Here is a 10456-nt window from a genome sequence, read left to right on the forward strand (position 1 = left end):
GAGTTGCTGTAATGTTATAGCATAAGTATACTTGCCAGCGTATCATACAATTGAAGCACTAGAAGCGACCGGGCAACTGATGGGTGCATACATCCGTGCGGAAACGTAGGTAGTGCAGGGTTTGTACTTCAGATCTAGTTCATAGGCAATGTGCTTGTATTACAGCGTTAGAATGCCCTGAGAGTCACATCTTGCCACGTATAAAGCTATCCAGAAGGCGAACTCGTACCATGATGATAGGAACAAATTCGCAACAATCATGCCGAAATATTTCTCTTCGAAATTGATCTGTTGTTACGCGAGCCAAATCATGTTGTTTCATTCAGGACGCTTCTTTGAAGGAGGTGCCAAAAGCACGGCACGACGAACCCGCAACTCTTGATTTGAGCCTTCTTTAGCCTCTTGTTGCAGCTGAGGTTAAGGTTTCGTTCAAAGTCTGGCACTCGCGATTAATGCGACCTGGGAATTTAACTTGAAGGATCAACCAACGCAACATCTAACAAGCGTTTGACCCAATGGTATTGCGGGCAGATGGAGGTTGACACTGAGAGTGATCTATCTGCGTACTTCTGTGGAGCCGTGTATGTCTTGTCAGGGTTTCGAATTTTCTCAGAAATGTTGGTTTCTTTTCTAGATTGAAAGGAAGCAAAGAGTGCCGTGATGTTATATAAAGCCCTCGTTGCTGGCAAGGTGCTGCAAAACGGGATCTTCACCTACTGATTGTCAATTCACTTGTGCGTTGTATTTACTGACACCCCTTTCGCCTCGCTAACAACCCTAGAGAAAATTTCCACCAGAAGTTCATATAGCGGTAAGATTTTGTCATTGAAGGCGAGTGAAATGATCACAGGCTCGCCTGGGGGGTCGATCAACTTTACAATCCATGGTCTGCACCGCTCGGATCTCAGGGGACTAAGACAATAAGCATTGGCGGCTTCAAGAATTTCTGCGATCGTGGGGTAGAGTTGACTATTTGAAGATCAAGAAGTGGCACCTACAGGCAAATGATTTTGATCAACACAGGCGACTCTGGTAGTGAATAGTGGAGGAGAGAGGCCTTCCTCACTCGGGGATATTTTCTACGCGTGACTGTAGATTTGCCAAAGGGCCGAGAGGATGTTCCCCATCGCAGGAAAATCGGTAAATAAACCGTACTGAAGATGCCGTACCACATGGAATTTGGCCGACGTAGCTTTCATTTTCGTTGGAACTCCGTTATAACTGTACGTCGAGTAGGTAACCTGAACACCGTTCTTGCTGACAGTATTGGTACCATTGTACTGGAAAACTGACTGTCCGATTTAACATAGAATGAATCAAATTGACGTGTTTACTCCCGACAACAAACTGGACAACTTCGCAGGCAAACTGTACGAGAATTCGACGACACTGGCGGAAAGATTATATGCAAAAGCCCCATATTTTATTGGAACTTGCAATCGTAAATCTATGAAACCCGCTTGAAGATGTTTGTTATTATTTGATCGATGAACATGTTCTGCTTGCTAGGCTGCTCGGCCTAAGACTGGATCATAATCTTGGGAAGAAGGCATCTTCATTCGGCATTATTTCTTGGACTCCGATGCCAGGGTCTCATCTGACACGATGCTGGACCCTTACAAATAAATCACGCGATTAGAAACAAGCGGACCAATGTGGTTCAAGAATTTTGACGACTTGTTCGTCAAAGGGTCGGTCAACACTAGATCGACATGTCTACACCTGAACCCTGTTGTATGGCTTTGCAGGAAGCTTGATAGCAATGGTAGCCGAAGTTGGTGATAGTTGTGATTTGAAGAACAGATATAATAACTGCAGCGGACACGTTCACATTGAAACTTGTCATGTGATAACTGCAACTCTGATGGATCAATGTTTACCGCTCTATCATTCCAGATTGATAGAACCGTTCTTTGTATAAATTCAATATCTAATCGAGGCCCGCAGGACTCGATACCAAGGGATCAGTGACGTAGATGGTATCCACCGCGAGTCAAGCGGGCCCGCCAAAGCTGTTGACATTAAGACAGCGATAGGCCAAAGACGAAATGACTGCGAACCTGAATTTACCCTGGATGACTGATTGTGTGAGTGGAACTGGAAGATGAAAAGGTACTTGATGAGTACATTGAACTCTCTTCTCTTCCCCAGACTCGTTCATCGCTGGGGGCTACTTAGTTTGTGGAGAGAACATCCTCGTGAACACTGATTTCGTGGGGAAACGAGGATAGATTTGGGGTGACCGCTTTTAATTTTGGACCTTTTGTTGATCTCGGTTGTAGAATGTGGTTGCTGCGAAGACAAGACTCATGACTGGAACATGATGTAACAAGCAACAGTAGACTATAGCAAACTTTTAGTGAATAGAGATGACGGCAGATTAGTACACATAACCCGCGTGAACTCCATCTCTTGTCAGGAGGGAAATACTGGAAGCTGCATATTCCCAGATGACAGTCGCTCAGTTTCAACTGAACGGGAAACCAGACATGTGACTGACCATATTTGCACAGCCTTGACAGCGATAACGAGTCAGATCCAGGAGTGCCAGGTAGCAGCGCTTCATCTGACTTGTCTCAGCTGAAGATAGATCTTCAAGGTGGCATTGTCCTTGGGTTTTATGTACAGAGTAACAAACAGAAGCATTGATGGATTCTATATGAATTGATCAGCTAAACACATGTGACCCCCACCTTTGCGTTCCAACGTCTTGGTGCTGTGGCTCTCTGTCGCGTCCACTCTGGCACCCCACACTCACGATAGTAAGTAACTAAAGTGACTGACGACGGGAAGCTTGCCCCGAGCGCCCATTGCAAAACCGTGGAGACGTGCCCGCTTCAAGTCCGTCAGCGTGGAGTCTAGGGGCTTTCTTATCGGGTTGGCGAGACTGGGGGCATGTGAAATATTTATGAGATGACGACAAGGCCAAAGACAGATGAATACGCCCGTTAAAATTCAGAGTTTGAGACTATGGGAAATGGGCGGAATTACCCCCCTGAGAAAACGGCGCAAATGCAAAACGAAGAGAGTCAATTGACTGATGATCATGCAAGAGCAAGATTAAGGCAGATTAGGTATACAGGGCAGATTCGCTAATACGTGAGATAGAGTAATAGATCAGATACCTTAGTACAGTGCCTGCCTGTAGGTACTCGATCATGGATGCACCAATTTGACTCGACTCTATCCGTACCTGCCCTGACCTCCTGAAAGCCATCCCCTGAGAAGTGACTTCCCGTACATACTATTTTCCAGAAGCCGTTCCTTCCCCTTGCCTCGTCTCGCCATGGAGTTCTAGTTGTCGACTTGTCCAGTTCAATTCTGCTGCCCTTCATCTCTTACCAATTTCCTTCGATTCTCCTTCTCTATCTTCAACATTCATCAACAATCCACTCTTGTTGCGCTGTTTTCCTCACCCTCAAGTCGATCATTTTGTCCGCGTCGGCTGTCCAGTCCAGTTCATGATCGCTGCCCCTGCCGTTGTCTCGCCTGACTTTTTATCAGGATTTGTCACTTGTTGCATCTACTGTCCGTCGGCTTGAGCTCCTGTCTCAATCGTGGTCATCTGCCTACCGTCTGCCGTTACAACCCCAGTTCCGGGTCCAGGCCCAGCTCTAACCACGCGCTGCCCTACAGCCTTTTCCCAGTCGCGACTCCGTCTTAGACAGACAGAATTGTCTGACTGGTTTGCTTTGAAGATCGCTTGTTAATTTAGCAAAGCGTCTGTCGCAAGCGTGTCGTTTCCAGAAATACCTGTCATTACTCCGCGTAATCCGCCCGTACCGCGGCACACGCATTGTATTTGTCGTGTCTTGCTTGGCTCTCGGATTGCAAGTCACTCCAAAGTACATGATCCCCAATTACACGCTGCTGAGTGACGCACTTTGAGCTACCGCCAACCAGGGGTCCCAACAAGGCCTGCATACAGCGTCTCTCTCAACTGACCAGGAACCCACACGCCCAATCGAACCCGCGCTTCTGTCAGGTATCACTATCTTTTGCTGGGTAGCTTAGGTGTTTTTGCCTGTTTACCAGCCAGATTTTATTCACCCTTTGCCGATTAAATCCTGCAATAGACGCCGATAGACCCTGATACCGGTACCGTACGGCCACCCCCGGTCACCCGACCCCATCTTTCCCATTCCCCTCCGTCTTTCGCTGGGCCGTTCGAGGTGCCGATGACCTCGTTGTTTCTCGGCCTTTCCTTTTCTCTTCCTGTACCCTTTACCTTCATTCTCTTTGCAGAAGGGCGCTGCTGCTTAACAGCCCCATCTTCCCAAAATTCCTCCCTCACGATCTTCACGTCTTCCCTCAAACATTCCACTGCGGACCCTACGTCCTGATAATCACCAACACCAAGACCCGGACTCGCAAGCGACGTCATTGCTCGCGTCCCGCAGCAACCACGATCGTGAATACGACGACGATAGCGACGATACTAACCCCAACCACCATCACGACGTCGCCAAACCTAAACGTCGCCCGTCTTATTCCGGCTCCGAGTCGTCGTGGACCGACACCGGTGATATCGGCGAGCAGCTCGCTGACGAGCACGACCCTGTTCGTCTGCAGCTTGGTTCCGATATAGAGGACGAGCTTCTAGCAAACGTCCACCGTCGACAACCCAAGCACGGGAATCAAAAGAGAGTTCGAATCCAAGACTCAAATTCTCACCACCGTTCTTCTCGGTCCCGATCTGCCCTTATCAATAAGGAGGCTATCGAGGTCCCCAACTTTAACCCTCCAGGCCCTTCCCGTGTCGAACGTATACTCGGTACCATCATGGCAGGACGCACAGGATCCATCCATGGCCTCACAGGCAAGGCCTTGATGTAAGAATTCTTGAACCTGGTCATCTTGTCCAGTCGCGTGCTAACATGATCAAGCTACTTCACCAGTATCTTTGTTTCACTAGGTGTTTTCCTTTTCGGATACGATCAGGGTGTCATGTCTGGAATCATCACGTAGGTCTCTATAATAGAAATATCTTTTCATATAGTCGACTAATCATTCTCTAGCGGTCCATACTTTATGGACTATTTCGGCCACCCCTCAAAAGCCTATGTTGGTACTATGGTGGCAATCCTGGAGATTGGCGCATTCATCACTTCCTTGATGGTCGGTCGCATTGGAGATATTATCGGACGACGACGGACTATTTTTTACGGTTCATGCGTCTTTTTCATTGGAGGTGCACTCCAGACACTGGCTACTTCCATGCCTATGATGATGGCTGGCCGTTTCATTGCTGGTTTCGGCGTTGGCGCGCTCTCGACTATTGTGCCCGTTTACCAGTCTGAGATTTCGCCTCCTCACAATCGAGGAAAGCTGGCTTGCATCGAGTTCACAGGAAACATCGTTGGCTACGCCACATCTGTCTGGGTTGACTACGGCTGCGGCTACATCGAGAGCGACTATTCCTGGCGCATTCCTCTCGGACTGCAATGTGTTATGGGAGCCCTCCTCGGTCTGGGCAGTCTTGTCATTGTTGAGTCCCCTCGGTATGCCAATTACATTTCCAACATCACTAGAAGCAGCTCGCTAATTTTCGCAGATGGCTTTTGGATAACGACCATGACGAAGAGGGTATGGTTGTCATTGCCAACTTGTACGGCGGCGGCGACATTCACGACCCGAAGGCTCGAGATGAATACCGCGAGATCAAGATGAATGTCCTTCTCCAGCGACAAGAAGGCGAGCGCACATACAAGGACATGTTCCGCCGATATAAGACTCGCGTTTTCATCGCTATGTCTGCTCAAGCGCTCGCCCAACTCAACGGTATCAACGTTATTTCTTACTACGCGCCTTATGTTTTTGAGTCCGCCGGCTGGGTTGGCCATGATGCCGTTCTCATGACTGGTTTCAACAGTCTCACCTATCTCATGTCGACAATTCCACCATGGTACCTGGTTGATCGCTGGGGACGACGCAAGATTCTTCTTTCTGGCGCCACGGCCATGGCTATCTCACTATCGCTCATCTCTTACTTCCTATTCCTCGATATCAAGTGGACTCCACGATTGGTCGTTTTGTTTGTTATGATCTACAACGCTGCTTTTGGCTACTCATGGGGACCTATCCCATGGTTGTACCCACCTGAGATTCTCCCTCTCAGCATTCGATCCAAGGGTGCCAGTTTGTCGACAGCAACAAACTGGGCCGCCAACTGGCTGGTAGGAGAAATGACACCAATTCTTCAGGAATGGATCAAGTGGCGCATGTACCTTGTTCATGCTTTCTTTTGTGTAGTTAGTGTGGTTGTTGGTAAGTTGCCTTGTTTAACATATGCTGATAGTATCACTGACACCTCAATAGTCTACTTTATTTACCCCGAGACTTGTGGTGTCCGCCTGGAAGACATGGATTCGCTCTTCGGAGATGCCAGTACTGTTGCTGGCACACCCTCGTTACACGGCACTGAAACCGGTTCCTTGATGAGGGGCGGATCTCCTGTCGGATCGTCTCGTGGACTTATCGGACCCTCATCTGCCATCCCTGGCCTTTCTCTGGATCCTCCTACTATCGACGATGACAGTAAATCTCAGATGCAGAGTGGTGGTGATGAACGGGGCGTCGGCGGGTGGTTTTCAAGAGTTGTCGGTCGAAACCGATCCGATAGCGGTAGCAGCGCGCAAGGTCGTTATGCTCCCCTTGGCCAACAGGAAGAAGGTCGTCGTGACGACCGTTGATGAAGTTCTTGAAGTCAGTTGATAGACGAATATCTGCATATAGATGGCGCACAAGACGCCGGATGTGTTAACATCTGGATAAGGACGGCGAAATGACGCCCCGGAAGGAAGTGGTGTTACTTGAAGGGAAAGAATTGGCTGATTACGTTGGAGCAAGGAAGGCATTTACGACTTGAGGTGATATTAAGTTTTAGACGAGGATTGTTGCATTTCTTTTGATATCTATGGACCGATAAATTTCTAGACCGGATCCTCATGGAGTTAGACGGCTAACGCCATGGCCTATATGCCACACATAATGAGAGAGCGGTTGAATCACCAACAAGGAAACTTCCCATTCGATCGAAATGACTGTTTTAGTGCGTTTTGTTTGTATGTTCAAGGCGTTGTATTTGGTTTCCACCGTCAAGTTGAAGTCAACTTAGCTAGTAGACATTTATTTGTCCAGTGAAAGTGGGTCTGTCTACCTTGTGCAACTTCTTACCATCACCAATTGCCAATATTCAACCTCTCATGTACTAAGACCAGATTCGATCATAATGACGAGCACAACTCAAATACCACACGCATACCGTAGCCTGTATCGAAACCTCCTAAAAGCAGTACAATATTCATCCCCTGCTCGTTTCGTGGCACGCGATCAGCTTAGAAGAGCCTTTCGCGAGCCCGGTGCCACCTACGATGAGAGAGGCATCAAGCGAACCAACTGGTTTCTGGAGGCTGCAGCCAGGGAGAAGGGAATGGAGCACAGGATTCTGAAAAACTTGCTGCGAGTTCAGCATATGAGATTTCGGAAGAGGGGATACTCATCCTATGATCCGCTAAAATATACAGAGTGAGTTTTAATGGCTAAGTTTTAGAATGAGACGTGCTGATGAAATGGATGAAGTTATGAAATGAAAGTGGCGAAGGCTACAGCGTACAATCACTATGATATGACGGTCGCTATGCTCAATAAGAGTATGGGAACGTTGTTGCGCTGAGTCTGATGAATTCTTGAGTTTGGGCGCAGGATCGGTAAAATTCTTATTATACAGGCACCGAGCAAAGCGGATCACAAGGGCTTATGTCGCATGTTTAGGTAGCCGACTTGACAGATGTCATTTGAATACAATCTGAGATGGGCATTCTCAGTCCCGCAGATAAAGGTCCGTATCGATAGTACATGTATAATACATTGGAAGTAAACTCATTCCTTAACAGGCTAACCCAAGCCTTTCAACGCCTTAACAAATATGATGCTGCATCCTTGTCTCCTGTCATTTTCATCTTCATTCATGCTTAATGGGCTTCTTATCGAAGTTCAGGAGGAAGCTCTACTCCTCGCCTGGAATAGCGATATCGACACCAAGTTCCTCGAGGATAACCTGACTCAAGCTAGAGCCGTCTCTGGTGTAGATCCAGTCGCCCATAGCCGTGCCCTCCTTCTGGTCCTGGCCCTCACCGAGAAGGCACCAGTCGTAGCGCTTGGGACCTGAGATGGGGGATGACAGCCAAATCTGCTTGTTGGGAGGCTGTTTGTTGATGACATATGTGCCATTCTCGGGCCAGTCGATGGTGAGGACTCCGGCCTGCGTACGAGATTGTTAGTTAGTGCATCATGGAAGCAATTATGAAGCTATATGTACCGAAAATTCGACATCAATATCCTCACGCTGATCCTGAAGCTCCTCAAATCGGTTAACAATATTGTCGAGGTACTCATCGGCAATTTCATGGTACTCTTGCTCGGTGATCTCGGCGACAGCAGCACTTGGCTCAGCTTGCTCAGTTTCTGTCAAAGGCTTGGCTGGATCCTCGGTGTCAGGCATGATACCCTTCTTGCGGGACATGGTAGTAGAGAAATTGCGTTGAGAAAGGTTTGGGTAGATGGCGAGACGTGAAGCATAAGTCATAGTTGCAACACGGAAGCTGGAGCGGCAGACTGGTGCCGACGAGCGGATGGCTTGCGAAGCCATACGGGAAGCCTGAGATGCGATTTGTCGAGACATTTTGAAATTCGATCGATGAGATCAGAAGGTGTTGTTTCGGTAGTGCGAGTCAAGGACCGATGAAATAGTCTTGGTTTAAGCTCAGAAATGTATTTGATTTTATGGTTTTGGTCAATCGCTCTTATTCAGAGTGTTGATGATCAAAAGTTGCATGCAAAGGAGCAAGCTCCCCGCGGTTCTCTATGAGGTGCAGCAACAAGCGGCCAATCACGCCGCGGTTTGCGGTAAAGAAAGTACGTATCTCAGGGCAGCTTTCGCATCCCGTCATCAGCTCCGCGCCGTCTTCCGCCCAAGCAAGCCCCACCATCGACCGCTTCAACCCAAAGGTGCTTTACAGTACCACGATACCCACACCTCATCTACAACCAGCCAAGGTATTCTTTTCAAGGCATGAAAAGCCTTGGTCCTCAATCATGATCAGCGCATTTCTGGTCTTCAATGGCCAAGGTCAGCCCCGTCTGACCAAGTTCTACACTCAGCTGGTATGTTATCCTCTTCCCTCATGTTGTCCTAAACTCATCATGCGCCCTGGCAGGAAACGAGCATACAACAGCGCCTCATATCCGAAATCTTTACCCTCGTATCGAACCGACCAGCTGGATCTTGCAACTTCCTACCTCTCCCTCCTATGCTTGCCGCTTCCGGCACCTCTCACACTTCCTCGGAGGAGCAGAACGATGTCCCTACACTCGTGACATACCGCAACTATGCGACTCTTTACTTTATTGTTATTTCCACCTCGACCGAATCGCCTCTGGCACTGATAGACCTCATTCAAGTCTACGTGGAGGCCCTCGATAAGCTCTTTGAGAACGTCTGTGAGCTGGACCTGATATTCAACTTCGAAACTCTACATTCTACACTATCGGAGATGATAATAGGAGGTGTCGTTATAGAGACAAATTTGGATCGCATTGTCTCGGGTGTCAAAGCGCAGGGAACAGTTGCAAAGAGACCCGTCAATGAAGGTAGAGGGCCTACTGGTCTGGGAAGTGGACTTGGAATGGGCGCCAACTTCGCTTGGACCGGACGATAATGATCATGACAAAATGAGTGGAATAAAGGTATGCCAGAGTCGGGTACAAGATGTACCCGCTCACAGAGGTATCTGTACATTTATGCCTCCACGAGAGTAACGCCAAACTCCGAGACTTGAATATTACAAACATAGAATACACTATTTCGACTCGGGCTCGTCTTTCGGGGGAGCAAAAGGTGGCGCATCCGCTCGTCGTTCGTATCGCTTTTCGGGATCGACGGTACCAAAGAGATATTGCGTCTTTCGTCGAATCTTGGATTAGGTTAGCGATGCTCGATTTAAAGCGACTAAAAATGCGAACCTCTTCAGAAGGCTTGTACTTCTGACCCCACCATTCGAACTCGGAGTAGAAGAAGAGCCAGACCAGGGCAGCTAAGAGCTGGGTTAGTCGATGTGTAGAACAACGTCATTAAGGATTTTACATACCAACAATCGTCAAGAGCTGAGCAGTCTTGACAAACTTGATCCACCGAGGTGCTCGACTTGCCAGTATAATGCGACGCTTGTACTTCTTCTCGAATCGTAATTGTTGCTGGACGGTGAGCTGCTTGAAGTTGGGAGGCCACACTTTTCGCGCCTTGTGAGGGTTGTTGGCGACCGTCAGAGGAGCCCTCTTGAGAAGGTTATCCTTTGACGATGAGGCCATACGTCGGACCAGAGTCGAGAACATTGCGACTAAATTGTTGTGGTCTCGGTAGTCGAATGGCTTGAAGATCCGATATCGAGCTTCGTAT

At 48.3% G+C, this 10456-nt stretch overlaps 4 protein-coding genes across 4 annotated transcripts; 2 read left to right on the forward strand and 2 right to left on the reverse strand.

Annotated features, from left to right (window-relative positions):
- Positions 1-4178: 4178 nt before the first annotated feature.
- Positions 4179-6692, forward strand: EDB82DRAFT_529957 (uncharacterized protein; the record flags this gene model as incomplete). The annotated part of the gene is made up of 6 exons (XM_025738467.2): positions 4179-4217; positions 4267-4832; positions 4887-4964; positions 5019-5501; positions 5555-6267; positions 6319-6692. 6 exons carry the CDS (start codon positions 4179-4181, stop codon positions 6690-6692), a joined length of 2253 nt encoding a protein of 750 aa, XP_025593225.2.
- Positions 6693-8008: 1316 nt separating this feature from the next.
- EDB82DRAFT_529958 (uncharacterized protein) lies at positions 8009-8683 on the reverse strand (the record flags this gene model as incomplete). Its single annotated transcript, XM_025738469.2, has 2 exons — positions 8009-8263; positions 8321-8683. The coding sequence occupies 2 exons, from the start codon at positions 8681-8683 to the stop codon at positions 8009-8011; spliced, it is 618 nt and encodes a 205-aa protein (XP_025593227.2).
- Positions 8684-9096: 413 nt separating this feature from the next.
- On the forward strand, positions 9097-9719 carry EDB82DRAFT_436391 (AP complex, mu/sigma subunit; the record flags this gene model as incomplete). The annotated part of the gene is made up of 2 exons (XM_025738470.1): positions 9097-9165; positions 9219-9719. The coding sequence occupies 2 exons, from the start codon at positions 9097-9099 to the stop codon at positions 9717-9719; spliced, it is 570 nt and encodes a 189-aa protein (XP_025593228.1).
- A 141-nt stretch (positions 9720-9860) lies between these two features.
- On the reverse strand, positions 9861-10392 carry EDB82DRAFT_529960 (uncharacterized protein; the record flags this gene model as incomplete). Its single annotated transcript, XM_025738471.1, has 3 exons — positions 9861-9974; positions 10024-10094; positions 10149-10392. The coding sequence occupies 3 exons, from the start codon at positions 10390-10392 to the stop codon at positions 9861-9863; spliced, it is 429 nt and encodes a 142-aa protein (XP_025593229.1).
- Between the last annotated feature and the right edge of the window lie 64 nt (positions 10393-10456).

Source organism: Fusarium venenatum, assembly GCF_020744135.1.
Source record: "Fusarium venenatum strain MPI-CAGE-CH-0201 chromosome Unknown EDB82scaffold_4, whole genome shotgun sequence".
NCBI classification, from domain to species: Eukaryota; Fungi; Ascomycota; class Sordariomycetes; order Hypocreales; family Nectriaceae; genus Fusarium; species Fusarium venenatum.